This window comes from Struthio camelus, chromosome Z (assembly GCF_040807025.1).
Source record: "Struthio camelus isolate bStrCam1 chromosome Z, bStrCam1.hap1, whole genome shotgun sequence".
In the NCBI taxonomy this organism is placed as follows: domain Eukaryota; kingdom Metazoa; phylum Chordata; class Aves; order Struthioniformes; family Struthionidae; genus Struthio; species Struthio camelus.
The window spans coordinates 26,750,595-26,766,127 of NC_090982.1; the positions used below are offsets into that span (position 1 = coordinate 26,750,595).

Consider the following 15,533-nt stretch of genomic DNA (forward strand, 5'->3'; position numbering starts at 1 on the left):
GCCTCTCCGGCTGACTGAAGCCGGCGGAGTAGCTGCCTCAACGGCCAAAGGGGCGGTGGGGCGGGGCGGGCGCAGCCCCGCCGTGACCAGCAGCCGGCCGCGGCGCACCAATGGGAGCGCAGCGCGCAACGCCGCTCCGGCCACTGAGGAGCCGTCAGAGGCGGGGCGGGCGGGCGGGGAGGGAGGAGGCAGCGAATCGGCGCTCGCGGAGTTATGGTACAGACGTTGGCTCCGGCCAATGGGCAGGCTGGGAGGGAGCTCGGCGCCGGCTGCCAATGGGGAGGCGGCGAAGCAGGAGGAGGAGGCGGGGTTCCGGGGCAGGCGGCGGCGGCGGCGGATGATGAGCTCGCAGCGGGGGAACGTGGTCCGCCGGCGGCCGCAGCGCCACCAGAACGCGCACGGCTTCCGCAACGACAAGTACGACACCAGCGCCCAGCGCAAGGTAGGCCGCGCCCGCCGCCGCGGCTCCTCCGCCCCTCCCGGCCCGGCCCGCCTCGCGCTACCGGGAGCCGTTGGGCGCCCGGTAGCGCTCGCCGGCGGGGCGGGCCCGGCGCGGCGGAGGGCGGGGAAAGAGGTTCAGTTTGGCTCAGTTCGGTGCAAAAGATTCCCTGTGGGGTTAAAGGAGTAATCCCTGACGGGTGCACGACAGTGCGTTTCTGTCAGGTGTCGCCGGGCCCTGCTCTTACACTGTCGCATGAGCAAATCTGCTGTGTGGTATTTGAAACGTATCTTTGGAAGGCAAAAACCTAGCTAAGCCAAAGCGTTAGAAGGAAAGATCAAAATAAATCATTTATTTCTGTGCAGTGCATGTGGTACGTAAGAGTTTCCTGCAGTGTTGTTAATGTGACTTCTGGGAAGGTATTTAGTGTTTTCCTTCAAAGTTCGTAACTGTCTGATGTTACTTCACACGTTTTCACGGTTTGAGAACGTATTTTACCTCATTTTCTATATAAATAGCAAGTTTCTTCTCGTATGCTTTTGGTGTAACTTCAGAGAGACTCGTGTTTTCTTTAAGGCTTAAAATAAATACTCAGATGTTTTCTGGGTAGAAAAAACCATTAATGAGCTGTTCTCTGTTGTTTTATTAGTGCTTCTGCTGCACACATTACCCTGGTTTGATATTTTCACACTATTGTTATAAAGCAGCATTGTTGTATCTTTTTTGTTTTTAAGTGAGGAAAAGGAAATAGTTTACAATACGTTTTTGGAACGTGCTTAATGCGCTTGTAGTTGTGGTAACATGATAGCAGCGTGGGAGGCGATGAAGATCCAGAAATGTGCCTGAGCAGTAACAACACTAAAGCAGCATGTTTCATTTGCATAGCAAAACTGAAAGATGGGAATAAAACAGAAGATGAGCTTTGTGAAAAAGGTTTATCTGATGCTGTCCTATTGCTATTATGTCAGTATCCCTTTAAGTCAGCCTGACTGGGTTGTCAGAAAGAAATAACTGGGGGAGGGGAAGAAAGTAATAAATCAAAGCAATGACACTGAGGAGGAAAGGTTTTTAAAGATGCTTGTAGGACTGGTTCCGCCGGTTGGACAGGCTGCTTTCCTAGGGCTCCAAGCACGGCCTGTATTCTTTATCATGTCTCACTACATGATCTCTGATAGGAACATGGTTTCCCCTCTGCCCTGGGGACTATCCGAAAAAATATCCCAGACAGTCAGTCTGTTGAAAATATCTTTTAGGAAAAATAGAGCTCTGACATCAGTTTTCTAACTGAAGTACTCCTTTAATAACCACATAGGATTTTTTTTTCCCTTTTTTAATATTTAACTTTATGTAGAACTGGTTACGCAGTACCATGCACATTAAAAAAAAAAAAAGGGGGTAGCCAAGACTCACTGTGGACATTAACTGTGGTATGGGAATGCATCTTTCTCCTTTCTGTTTCAAGCAAATGATGTCTTCCCCGTCTGTGCCTGCCAGTTCTTAGAGATGGCTGGCTGCAGGGATTGAAGAAGCTGTGTCCTAATACAGGGTAAAACAGCATGAAGTAAAAGGGAAGAAAGGGAAATGATATGTTTTCATTTGGCACACATTCCTGGACAAATTAAATTTTTTTGGCATCTAGTGCTGAGATATACAGGAGCCTGCCTGTGTGTGATAACTAAGCCTGATCCTGTTATTTAGAAAGTTTGAAAAGAAGTTGAACTAACAAAGATTAAATGGCGTGTAACGTTACAGTTTAGACACAGAATTGATAACATTGAGCTTTGCATCTCTTTCTTGTCTTTCCTTGATATACACGTAGACCTGAATGATCAGATGTACCGTGGACATTCAGGCTGTGACGAGGAGAAAGAAGAAATACTATCAGTTTGACCATGAGAATGATGCAGGAGTGGACACACTTCTCTCCTACCTCTCCCTGGTCGAAAGAACGCGTAGAGCTTCTGAAAGAGGATTGATCTGCAAATCATTACTTAAAAAAATAATTCATTTAAGGTTTGTGACCTGTCTCTGGCTACTGTTGAACGCTCTGCATCTCAAAACTATCTTGAAAACCTGCAGAACACTTATTAGTTTAAGATTTATGTTATGCTGCCTTTATGTACTCCATGAGCAGTGTTGAATAAGCTACGTTAGCTTCAGGTAGTTATTTGCAGTCCTATTGCTCCTTATCTCAGTGGAGGAATACTTGCAGATGAAATTGATCTAATAGTCTTTTGATTTTTCCCTGCTGGCAGTCATTACCCAGTTTGGGGTGGGGGGAGGTTGTTTATTTTAAGGGCTTTGTGCTCTCTTTGACACTGACCTTGCCATCCTTTTTCTAATCTTAAAGAGCATAGATGTAATTACTTGCAGGACATCGTGAAAGATCCATCTGTCTTTCCTGTAATGATGCATCTTTACTGCAGCATTTTTCTGGGTTCGGGAAGTTGAGGTGAAGCACCCTTTCAGCAAAGTGCACTGCGTTTGTACTGTGGTTTGGTAACTGCCTACAACAGTGCTGGAAAAGCTTGCGTGCTAGGGTGAATTGAAGTAGGACGAGCCAGACTGGGTAGGACACCCTGTGTGTTGCTAGTTATTGCATCTGTGAATTTGTTTGTGGGTGCTTGCATGCTTTAAATAGTGTATCCCAGAACAGCTATTTGTGGCACTAAGACGAGGAATATTCATTATTTATGTTTTATAAATATACGCTTTATATAAAAAATATTATATAAGTCAACACAGAAACTAGAAAGGAAGGTAGCGCTAGAGATGAATGCAAGCAGCATCCAACATGAACTTTTAGAACGCCAGTGTTATAAGATGGTAAAACACAAAGTCATTCATATTTACACCCAAATGACTGATGTGTTTCTCCATTTCTTTCCTCTCATTAAATATACCCTAGATGATAATCCACATTTCCCCAAATTTCAGCGGTTATTAGCTCTGAACCTCAGCTTTACCGTAAAGTTGGTGTCAGCTACTTCTTCAGCTGTAGAGATGAATCATTTATTTTAGTGGAGACACTGATGAAGACTGTGGGAGGGCAGTAGGAGTGGAACAGGTGAGTATTGGACTTAAATGCTGAGTCAGTGAGAGTGACTTAAAGCTTAGAAGGGAAGACGTAGATGAACTGGTAGCCAACTAAAATTTTCAGATAACAGTGTTGGGCTGGTTAACTTGCATTCTTGTCGCGGAGTAGGGGAGGTCAATAGGCTAAAGTCTGTTCTCTAGCTATCCCTGTTATTCTGTGTTTAAAGTGAATTGCAACCTTTCCTATATGGAGAATAGGAGCAAACACAGCCTGTATTTTCAACTCTGACCTAACTCTGCAATGAGTATCTATGTTCAGTTATTTGAGGGGAAGAGAATAAGAGTTGACTGTCAGTCCTTCCAAGTGTGCGCTGCATTCCCTTACTGCTTACATTTGTGTGTTTTGAGATCCGTGGTTGCTCTGGGAGAATGGAGTTGTTAGGAAGTTCTTGACTGGATGGAACAAAGTCTTACTCTCCAAGACGGGCATTTGGAATTGGGCTTAGAGTGGAAAAGTATTGGGTGTAGAAAATGGAATTTAAAGTAATACTGGCACAATATGTGAGCAAGTGAAGTTCTTTAGGGGACTTTATTTCAGTCTGAAATGTTTATTAGAACCCTCTCCCCCTCCCCCCCCTCAAGCTGCCATCTTGTTTTATGTGGTTTGGCACCTGCTGTGTTGTACTGTTCTGCTTTATCTACTTTGTAATCAAACTCTGCGGTTCAAGAGTGGAGTTTTGTTTTTCGGAGAAGCGTGGTTATTCAGAAATTCTGCATTCAGCTGCGTTGACTGAAGCAACATCACATGTGCTTCTGCCTAGGAAGTTTATGGATGGCATTGGCCTCATGGTCGTTTGCAGCAAAACAGACTACTGATGGGTCCTCAGTGTTAGAGTTCTGCTTTTAATACAGTGAATTAAAATACACATGTGCACAGATAACTACAGACTTCCAAACAGTGAGGCTTCTTTGAAACCCCATCATTACATCTTGCTTCTGATTGCTTTAGTGCTAGCTTAAGCCAGGGATTATTTTGTGTGCCAGGTTAGTAGGTGTAGGTGTGTATGTTTGTTTTAATACATTCTGACTGCTGTTGGGAAGTCATTAAGTGACTTAATGTAGGGTTACTTGGGCATACAGAGGTTGCTGTTTCATTAGTGCAGTTGACCTGGTGGTGTGTATATAATGCGCACATGAAGGTGTCCTTGTCCTTGGAGGAAGTACAACAATGGGAGAGAGGAAAGAAGAACTATTGAATACAACAGGAAAACAAGAGTAAAAACAATGAGGAAACTACTGTGATAAACAGAGATTCTAATCTGTTAAGGTAGTTCTTGCGCCAAGAAAACCATTTCAGTCCATGAATCTTACCCATCTTCCTGTAGGAGAGGTAAGTACCTGGGTAAAAAAGTTTTAATAGAAAATGAAGTTAACACCTTTTGTTCAGGTCTATGTTTACCTTAACTTTCTTTTTTAAACTATTAAAAGGAAACCGAGCTTTTGAGTGGATGAAATAAAAAAAAAAATGAATATTTGAGAATTTACACAATAGATAAAATAAAAAGTGAACAGTAGCAGAAAAAGTGAGTATCAGGAGGATTTCCTTGCTTTAACCAATAACTTTATCATTCTGAGTGGGAACGGAGAAAGCAGGAAAGTTTATCTTCCTTCTTGTTGGGAGAGCTCATTCTCATATGTACTTTTATGAATTCTAAAATTCTGAAAAATCAGTTGATTCAAATCTTTAATTATGGATGACGGCTTTTTTGAGCATGCTTTGCTTTTGAAAGTGATTTAATGCCTTTTGTCAAAAAGAAAGTTGTTGAATTTAGTGTAAATATCACAGGAAATTGCAAATCAACTTGTTTCCGTAATAGTAACGTTTAAGAATCATGTTTTTCTGAGCAAAATAAACTCTAAGTTTATAAGACATGCAAATTAAGGTTAAGCTTGGCAAATGCTTCCTGCTTGGTCACTTTTCATCAATCCGTCCTTCTCTATTGACTTTCTAAATCAACAGCCAGTGATGGTGGTGAGAGTCCTAGTCTTTCTCACGTTTTATTATGTTGAGCCAATAATTGTTGTGCCACACCAAATGAAAAATAAAGGAATTGCTGAAGGGGAGGAAGAAACTGTGCTGTATGTGTGCCTGTTAAAAGGAGGAAATTAGAACTTAAAAGCTGTAGTCTTTCTTTCAATCATTATCTTCTGAGCAGATACCATATGTAGTTTCTTCACCTTTCTAAGTAGGACTTGTGAGCCTACAGTTGACTGTGCTGAGATAAGTCCAGGAGACATTATGCCTACATGAGGATCTTAAGTTAAAACATAATGTGATTTTTATCATAGATGCAGTCTAATTTGGTATCCTATTCTTTTAATAGTAATACCACAGCATTTACAGCATCCTTCCTGTTATGAATCGTGAGCTTCTATTACAAATATATGTTCATGTTTTAACAAGACATTTTATTATATCTGCTTGAGACTGCATTCTAACAAAATATTTTCTTCCTGAAGAGTAGCTTAAATAACTGTAATTACTAGTGTTGTATACTCAATTATTCTATTTAATACTTAGAAGAATTTCCTTGTACTGCTATGCCATCTTTATTTCACCCTGAGATTCCCTGAGTCTAGATTTTTGAGGACAATCTCTGTATTTATTAAACCTTGATAAAGGCCTCTCTCTTTATCTGCTACGTGTCTTAATTTTTGAAGGAGGATTGTTAGCACATTGTGGCTGCTGTGAGTTCTAATACAAAATACATTTCAAGATCAGTGGGTAGGGGAGGGTAGGAACTGCTCCTCTTCTTGTTACTGATTTTAGGAATCATTGTAACTGAATTTTGAGTTTCATTTTTGCATCTTATCTTTATTCTCAGCCTAGTTATTCTACACATTAAATTTCCTCTGTGAGTCTTCACAAATGCCGTGGACAGGAGAGGTACACAGAGCTTTGGTGGAGAACCGAGAAGCAGGAGCATCCTTGCATACTTGCTGTGACAGTATCACAGCAATGCTTGACAAGCTCTCCAATCTTTGTACATGGGATAAAACTGGCCCCTTAGCTCTCCAGTCTATCTAAATTAGTGACCACTTCTGCTATTACTCAAAAATCCACCTGAATACAAGCCGGTTTCATCCTTACAGCACTGTCCTCTACTGAAATTGCATTATTCTGCAGTTCCCATAGGGAATCTTTGCCTTCTTTGCACTATCTCTCAGAAGCTAGTGGCTTAGTCAAGCCACCGGCTTGACTTAAAAGTGGCATCTAGCACTTCAATATGATAATGTCTCTTAGTGACTCAACATGATAAGTAGAAGTTTGGCTTGATAACACTGAATTCGTTTCTCTTCATGATTTTAGTGTGTAAGCTGTTAGTTTTTTTGGTCAGTACTCTTTAGTTTTTTACTGAATATTTGAAGTGTCACTGGTCATACCAAGAAAATGGACAGTACGTCTAAATAATCTAAAATGGACTGTGTCTAAATAATCGGAGACCAACTTTGAGATTAACTTTTTGTTTAAGTGGCTAATGGAACTGCTGCTGAAACGGAATTACGTTAACTTTGTTTTATTTTCTTTTATTTTATAGCTTATTGTGTGTTATTCATCTTAAAGCCTTTTTTTTTTTTGTAGTGGTGCTATAGCATGCTAAAGAATATAGAAGGAGCACTGATCTCTAGGATGAGGAAATCAGATGAGAACTCGTGGCTTTGTTATTAAACATATACACCCTGTAAAAGCAAAAATGGCAGAGTCCCAATAACATAGCCTTTATGCCATATAGTAGTCTTCTGGGAAAGTGAATGTTGGTATGGTCATGCAAAGAGAAGACTTATACTATGAGTAATATGAAAAGGCCTCTTAGGAATTTGGGATGGCCTTTGTTTTAATTGTCTGTGATAAAAATATTCACTGTGTTCAGGAGCCATATGATAAGCACTGGGGAAAAAAGGCATTGTAAAGCTCTGCTAATAAGGGTTATTCTTATTTCTTTGTTTCGTAACTAATGTTTAGTAGAGTTTTTTTAAGAAGCATTTTTAATCCGCCACCTGTCTGACAAACTTCAAAAAAGGTATTTACTCTCACCTCCCATTCTTCTGTATCGCTTGTACCATATGCAGTCCTTCTGAGTGTGGACTCTTGCGTTCCAAGTATGTGGCATGTTGAGCCTATCTGCGTCATCACTTAGTAACCGGGCTTCTGTCTCCAGTTGTGATGCCACCGTGTATTATTGGAAACTAGTTAGTTATCAGCAAGAAGGCTAACTCCCTTTTTAAAGACATCACTTAGCAACAACTAGCTGTCTTCGGCTCAAACTATTGCAGTCTTTTGAAGTTTATTTGGCTTCTTAACAATTCTAAAAATAGTTAATTACACTAAAGTGCTTCTGGGAATACAGATTACAGCGTTTGTGTCCTGCTCCCCTCCTGCATTACTAATTAATGCAAATCAGTAGAGCAAGAGGGACAACTGGGGAATTTCAGGCTAATTTGCAGGTTATTAGATATTTATTCAGGCTATACAACTTGGAGTCCTACTTTGTGCTATTGAAGCACTGAAAAGAAGGCTTTTCTTCAAACTGTGTGAATTTTGAAAGAATGAAGCAGTCAGTGCTCACAGAAGTTTGAACTGTCAGCCTTTTAACAAATATCTGTGAGAACTCACCAATGATTTTCTTCCCTCAAAAAGTTTCTAGGTTAGCTACATATTTGTGTTTTTTGAAAATTTTCATTTATAATACATTCCTGATATCAGTACTATAGCTGTGTGAGCATTTCAAGTGTTTTGCAAAACCTGTGGTTTGTTGTTGTTGTTTTTTTTCTTTTAACACACTGACTCATTTGAAAGAAAGATAACTGTCTTTTTACTTAAACGGCCAAAAAGCACCACAGTTTCAGGTAAACGCAGCATGGGAAAATTCATACTACAGGGTTGAAGTTTAATAGAGATAGAAATAGTGAAACCAAGTCCCATAGTGTGGTCTCACTCCTAAGTACTGTTTCCTCTCCACATACTATTTTGGGAATAGAATAAAGACTATATTTTTAAAAGTAGGCTTGTTCTTTTCTTTATTATACTGAAGTAGTGTTTTGTAGAGTAGTAAGAAGATCTGAGTCATAAAAGTAGACAATTACTTCAAAAACTGCTGTATGCATATGTGAACTTTTTGACTTACCTGTAAGAGAACAATCTAAACGTTAAGCTTAATGCAGACTCTGTCCCAAAGAACTCCTAGGTATTCTAAGCATTAGATGTTCTTTTAGACTATGAGAATGATGTAATTTTGGTACAATTGCTGTTTTTTAAATTATATTAAAATGGGCACAATGGAGCTTTTTTTGGGAACAGTTACTCTTAAAAGTTACTGTTGTTAAAAATTACTATTGGAACTTTTGGAGAAAGAAGAGAAAAAGTAGACTGACTCTGTATATGTTGCGTGTTCTTTAAGGCAATGGAATGGTTTCCTATTCTCTGAATAACTTTTCTTGTACAAATAGTAGTGGCTGGTTGACATTTTATATTCTCAAGCATACTAAACACAAAACGTTGCAGGAGATCTTACAGTAAATTTTGCCTTCTCTGGAAGATATACTGTGATTTAAATGACTAGTCATTTTGGGGATTTTCTTAACACACTTGAGAACAAAACCACATTACTTTGTAGTCAGAGAAGGCTATGATGAAAGAGACGAGTGGTTTGACAGCAGATGATGTGCAAATTCTATTTTATTGTGCTCTGAGAAAAAATCCTGAGGCAACCCACTTTATGTTGTGTAATAACAGCTTGAGCAATAGCAAGTTAAATGTCTTGCAAGCTGTCATCTTTGAATGAAAACAGTGTATTTCCGAACCCATTTCTGCTTAAAGAAATCTGTTCTGTAATCTAGTGATGGAATTGACCTCATAATTATAATTAAAAAAACCCCCACCTTTTATTATTTATTACTGATACTTCAAGAAGACTACCTTGCTGCTCTTTCTGCTGAAGAAATTTACTACTAGTAAACATATATGAAATATTTACTTAAATATCAGCTAGCATCTTCCCAAACACTTGAATCACAAAAATATTTCTCTGTCTTTTTTCTTTTCAGAAAATAAATGCCAAGCTTCATGATGGAGTATGTCAGCATTGTAAAAGTATCTTGGAGTGGCGGGTAAAATTCAGCAAGTATAAACTACTATCAAAACCCAAAAAATGGTGAGTTAAGATACTTTTTGTTAATCACTGACAATATAGTTTCTGAACCTTTTGGAGAATGTTATGGTTTGGGAAACTCCAAAGTAGTAGTTGCTTTTATATGACATTCTTCAAATTTGTGGTCTGAAATGATAATATAAATGCAATGTTAATTTTCTACTTCATTAATCTTTCCATCCTAAAGTTTTGGAAAGAAAACACAGTAGAAAAGCAATATATTCCCTGTGCTTTCTGTTAAAATGCTTGAACATTCTTAGTGCTCACTGTGGACCTGTAAGCACGTCCGTGCATCTTAACAAAAAGAGAAACGTGAACCGGATATAACCAAATTTTCTAAGGCTTAATGGCAAGTCAATACTAGAGGAAACTGCACATCTCATCTTCACAGTTGCTAAAGACTCTCTGGTGCAGAAGCAAAGAGAGGAAAGACTTCTTAATTGTATGCCTACCAGAACTCATCAGCAACACTGCTCTCAGCATTATAAGGACCTCTGTTTCTACAAAGTATTTGCAATCTCTGTGTTTCAGTATCTCTTAGCATGGTCTTTCTTTTCTAACATGAAACTAAAATCCTAAATATTACATGTTTAGCATTGTTTGTGTACAGAGATGTATTAGGTGATTTTGGACCTAACAATAAATACCTTAACATAATTTGTAGGGATGCGATAGGTTAATTTTCTTCGGTGGATATTCTCCCTTCTTGTACAGGCTGAGCTGTAGAGGTTCCTACCTTTGTGGCTGCAGGCACTGGCCTGACAATGAGAGCAACTGGGAGAGCTGGGAAGCGTTGATATAGCCAGCTTTGTCACACTAATTCTCTTTGCGTATGTGTGTTGTTCTCAGTTATGTTCATCAGAAATACAAAATTATAGAAGAGTTTTGAAGAGGCTCTAAGTGAAATATGTAGCTCCCTAAATGGCTGTCCATTTTATTTTGCTTTTCAGTAGGTTAAAAGGGAAGGAATGTCCATTCCTACTATCTCCTATGCTTGTGAGAAGTTTTACTTTTTAACATGAAAGAATATCTAATAAATATATATATTTTTAAATAAATTATTTCATCTTTTTGCATAAAAATTTTTTTACTCCTGGTTAAGTAGGAGTCTCACTGCTTCCTAGAGTAAACGTTTTGGGTTGTGCATATGATTGATAGAGTTTTTTCTTTTTTTTAAACCTTTTCTCAAATGACTGTATCCTGTACAGAAATAATGAGCTCTAATAAATAATTTTGTGGTAAACTTGGTTCTTCTGCCTCATCTCTGCCCACCCCAAAGGAAAAAAAGGCAGGCAAAGAGAGAACTAAATCACAGAAGCATAAGAAATAGGAAAAGTGACATTATGGGAAAACAACTGGCTAGGACAAATATATTATGTTTTCTGACATATCTGTGAACAGATAAATTAGAGTGCATGTCACTCTAGATCTACAGGCAGTGATTTCTAGCCTTATCTACAGCAGTACAGTGGCTAGTGGGCCAGTGTCCTGAAAGGAAGGACAAGATTGTGAAGAATTTAAATGGGCAAAGTTTCTAGATTGTCTGTATTGTATTTACCTAAAAAATGTAACTGCCACGTGATGAGAACGGAATTTTTCTAATCAGAGGGTGAGAATGAAGGACTTCGGTGAGCTTGACCTTTCTTTTTTCTTAATGTTGCCAAAATCATGATTTTTAGTACAGCAACCATGAATTATCTCAAGATCAAGTTCGCTTTTATTTCACCTATTTGAACATTACAAATTAAACTATTAAAAGAAAAAAAATCTGTCCACATTTGCACTGATAGTGGCGCTGTTTGGTAAGACACTCCTGGGTCTTTGCAAATGAATAGAGGGGAAAAACAATACTAAACAAGTCTTTTCAGTGAGCTCTCACTGTAGTTTTTTACTAGGGGAGAGGGAAGACCAGAACCATGAGGCAAATAGGAGTTTGCTTTTGTCAAGTGTGTCCTACAGCAGTCACAGAATCACAGAATGGCCAAGATTGGAAGGTACCTCTGGAGATCATCTAGTCCAACCCCCCTGCTCAAGCAGGGTCACCTAGAGCACAGTGCACAGGAATGTGTACAAACGGCTTTTGAAAATCTCCAAGGAAGGAGACACTGCAGCCTCCCTGGGCAACCTGTTCCAGTGCTCTGTCACCCTCACAGGAAAGAAATTTTTGCTTAGATGCAGATGGAACTTCCTGTGTTTCAGTTTGTGCCTGGTGCCTCTTGCCCTGCCACTGGGCACCACTGGAAGAATCTGGCTCCATCCTCTTTGCACCCCCTCCTTCAGATACTTGTACCCATTCATAAGATGCCCCCTCAGTTTTCTCCAGGCTGAACAGTCCCAGCTCTCCTAGCCTTTCCTCATAGGAGAGATGCTCCAGTCCCTTCATCATCTTAGTAGTCCTTTGCTGGATTTGCTCCAGTAGCTGTATGTCTCTATGTCTCTCTTGTCCTGGGGAGCCCAGAACTGGACCCAGTACTCCAGCTGTGGCCTCAGCAGGGCAGAGTAGAGGAGGAGGATCACCTCCCTCGACCTGCTGGCAACACTCTTCCTAGTGCAACCCAGAATACCATTGGCCTTCCTGGCCACCAGGGCACATTGCTGACTCACGGTTAACTTGTCCACCAGGACACCCAGGTCCTTCTCTACAGAACTGCTTGCCAGCAGGTCAGCCTGCCAGTACTTGTGAATTCACAGTTTCTTAAGGAGCTGTATGTGTGCATCTTAGTATAAAAGCTCTGCAGAGCCTACTGAAGGTAGTAGGCAGAAGATGGTGCTCAGGAGTGGAATTTGAGAAGGCAAGTCAGAAATTGCTACACGAAATGCTAGTTCATGTGTCTCTCCTTATAAGGCATATGAAAACACTTGACATTTGTCTGCAGCCTGTTTTAGCTAAGTTTGCAAATCTGCTGTTGAGAGCTGTATGCTAAATACAAGATCTGATGGATCTTGAGTGCCTGAAGAACCAAGGAAGGATGTCTTTTAGGCCAGTCACATACCATAGGACATGTTGTTCTGGGTTCTGCTCTCCAGAAATACAAAGCTTTAAAGATATCAGGTGAATATTAAGCCCTAGCGATTTAGAAATGATTTAATATGCAAGGTTTTATCATGTCGTGAAAAGAACAGCCAATAATCTCTGCATAGTTAGGGTTGTACTTTTTTTTTTTTTTTTCAGAGCAGAACACAGTTCTGTGCAGACCTATGTTCCTAGAAAGCATACTCCAGGACTGGCTTTGTTTATATTCTGAGAAGTTCAAGAGGAAGACACTGTACTGTTTGGATTGAAAGCTTTTATTTATGAAATGCGTGTGCCTTTTTGTGCTATAGTCTGATTTTCTTTTATTGTTAAGCCAGAGGAAAAAGTTATGCAGCTTTTAAAGCAAAGTATGAAATGAATGGGAAGATTAGTGTTTTGCCATTTTGAATATAAAAATTCTTACTTTGTATGTTTCTTTTTCAGTTCTAGTTTTAAAAATTATTTCTGAAAAAGTTAAAGGAGAAGGAAAACAGGCTATATTCTTTGTGTTTTAGCAATCAAAAACAATTGTTTCGTATGAAAATGACTGTAGCAACAGTGCCTCTTCAGAAGAATGTAGTAGTTTGTGTATATTGTCTCTGAACATAGAATGTTTAACAAGCGCCTACAGATAGTGTTTCAATGTTGTTTTCTTTCTCTTCACAGTGTCAAATGCCTCCAGAAAGCTGTAAAAGATCCTTACCATGTTATCTGCCGACCATGTGCTTGTAAACTAGGAGTCTGTGCTAAATGTGGAAAGGAAGAAGACATCGTAATTCCGTAAGTAGCTCTTAGTTAACACACCTTCAGTACTGTACTTCTGTCTTCCCCTTTTAATAAAGTATATTTGGAAACTGCCTGGGAGTTGTTGTACTTTGTGCCATACTCTGAATAATCGTGACAGGAATCATTAAGAGTCGTCAGCCTCAGATTCTTCTGCTGAAGCCAGGGTGAAATGCCTATTGATGTTAGTGGTGCTAGGCCAAATAATTCTTACTTGTGATGTTAGTGGTGCTAGGCCAAATAATTCTTACTTGGATAAGACACTTTACTGCAATATCACAGGGTAAATTGCCTCTCCTCCTTAGGAACAAAGCACTTTCAAATGGATAGAGCACCATAAAATATGCATAAGCCAATTTACTTTTTGCGTTTAGTCTGTCATTTTACGATTCAGTTACTAGTGAACAGAAGTAAACGAAAGAAGAGCTGATGTTGAGTGCAGTAGCTATAATATGTTTAGTGGGATTTTGTCTTTATTGCCCTTTTACTACAGTTCTATCTTTACTGAACTTCCTGAATTAATATACTAGTACCTGTCAGCTGGCCAGCAGTTGTTTAGTTGGTCACCCTATTTCACAGATTTTTTTTTTTTTTTCCTGACTGTCTTTTCTATTTAACATGAAAGTAACTTTAGTTTGTCGCCCCTGTCCCAAGTAACATATTCTACTTTTTATTCCTTTCTTGTTTAAAAGAAAAATAAATTCGAAAAGTAGGCTGGTGATACCTTCATTTTGTTTTCTGTAGGATTGATAAAGGTCAAGACAGAACTGAGAGTAAGGCTACCGAAAACGGCCAAGAGAGAAGTGGATTGGAGGATGAACTGGATTTTGAAGCAAATTTCAGTAGTACAGACGATGATGAAGATTCTGATATGCTTGAAGAAAGATTTAAAAGTATGAATTTTGAAAGGACAGAAGTCTAAAAGTTGAGTATCTACTCAAGAGACTGAATAAAATCAGATGTAGTAAACTTAGGTTTGCCTTGAATTTCTGTTCAGAAAGCCTGGTTTGACATCAACGATCCTTGCATTTAAAGGTTGGCATTTTATCTATTTACATTTGTTAGGTTTTGGGGGGACGGCATTAGTAAATACATATTCCTGTATTAAAGTAGGAATTCTTGTGGAAGGATTTAGAACTTGAATTTTTAAGCGCAGATGGTTTTTGCATATATGTGACAACTTCTTGTTTCTCTAGAATAAAGCCTCTTTGCAGAATTGTTCTAAATTCACTATTAAGTGACTGTTATATAGCCACATGGAAAGCTATGTGGGAAATCTGTAGTATATAAAGGGCCCTGTCCTAAGACAAAAAAGCTAAACCAGCTATGGCAGTTTTCTTTAGGAAAAACTTGAGACTCTTAATGTTGTTAGTGAGCTTCCAGACACGGCTGAGAAATCAAGTACCCATTACCCTTATGCCTGCTGGGTTTCTTCTATGCAGAGAGCGCCTGAAAGCCATCACCAGTACAATTCATAAGCAATTAATGCTTATTTACCATATATATAAATATGAATTTAAAATTTATGATTGTTATTATCAGCAGTGTCTTGAAAATGAAAAATGAAAACAATCCTTTAAAAATTCTCATAATTGGTTTCATGTATTCTTTTCCTTTGAATGCAGATCTAAGTTAGTTTTTCTATGAGTTGCTCATATAGAACTGAATTTATTTTTGTTACTATTTTAGATACAGAGAGAGGCATTACAGTGCAGGATGAAGAATTACTTCTCCCTGATTTTTCAAATCTTCCTAGAGGTTATATCAATGTACATTAAGATCTAGAAAGAGCTCAGCTAAATTTGCAGTTAACTATCTCTTACTGTAACTCAGAATGCTTTGATTTCTTTTATATAATCTACTCCTTCAATAAATAAAACTGAAGAAGTACATCCTAGTAATTAAATCATTTAACTAAAATATTTTGTTGGGACTTAACCTGTGAACAGATGACAGCATTCTGTATAATTCTGTCTGGCCACATAACTGCCACACATCCTCCCTGGTGTTGTGCCTGGTTTGCAGTAGCAGGCACAGCAAAGATTTGATTCCC

General features: G+C 39.1%; 1 protein-coding gene across 1 annotated transcript in view; it reads left to right on the top strand.

Moving 5' to 3' along the window:
* The window catches only part of CZH9orf85 (chromosome Z C9orf85 homolog), a 457,360-nt gene extending 442,911 nt beyond the window's left edge, over positions 1–14,449 (top strand). Inside the window, exons 2-5 of the mRNA XM_068927056.1 lie at positions 322–442; positions 9,581–9,687; positions 13,364–13,477; positions 14,225–14,449. Coding sequence (XP_068783157.1) covers positions 338–442; positions 9,581–9,687; positions 13,364–13,477; positions 14,225–14,402 — 504 coding nt within the window. The 5' untranslated portion in view covers positions 322–337 and the 3' untranslated portion in view covers positions 14,403–14,449. The remainder of the gene's footprint in view (positions 1–321; positions 443–9,580; positions 9,688–13,363; positions 13,478–14,224) is intronic.
* Positions 14,450–15,533: the final 1,084 nt, after the last annotated feature.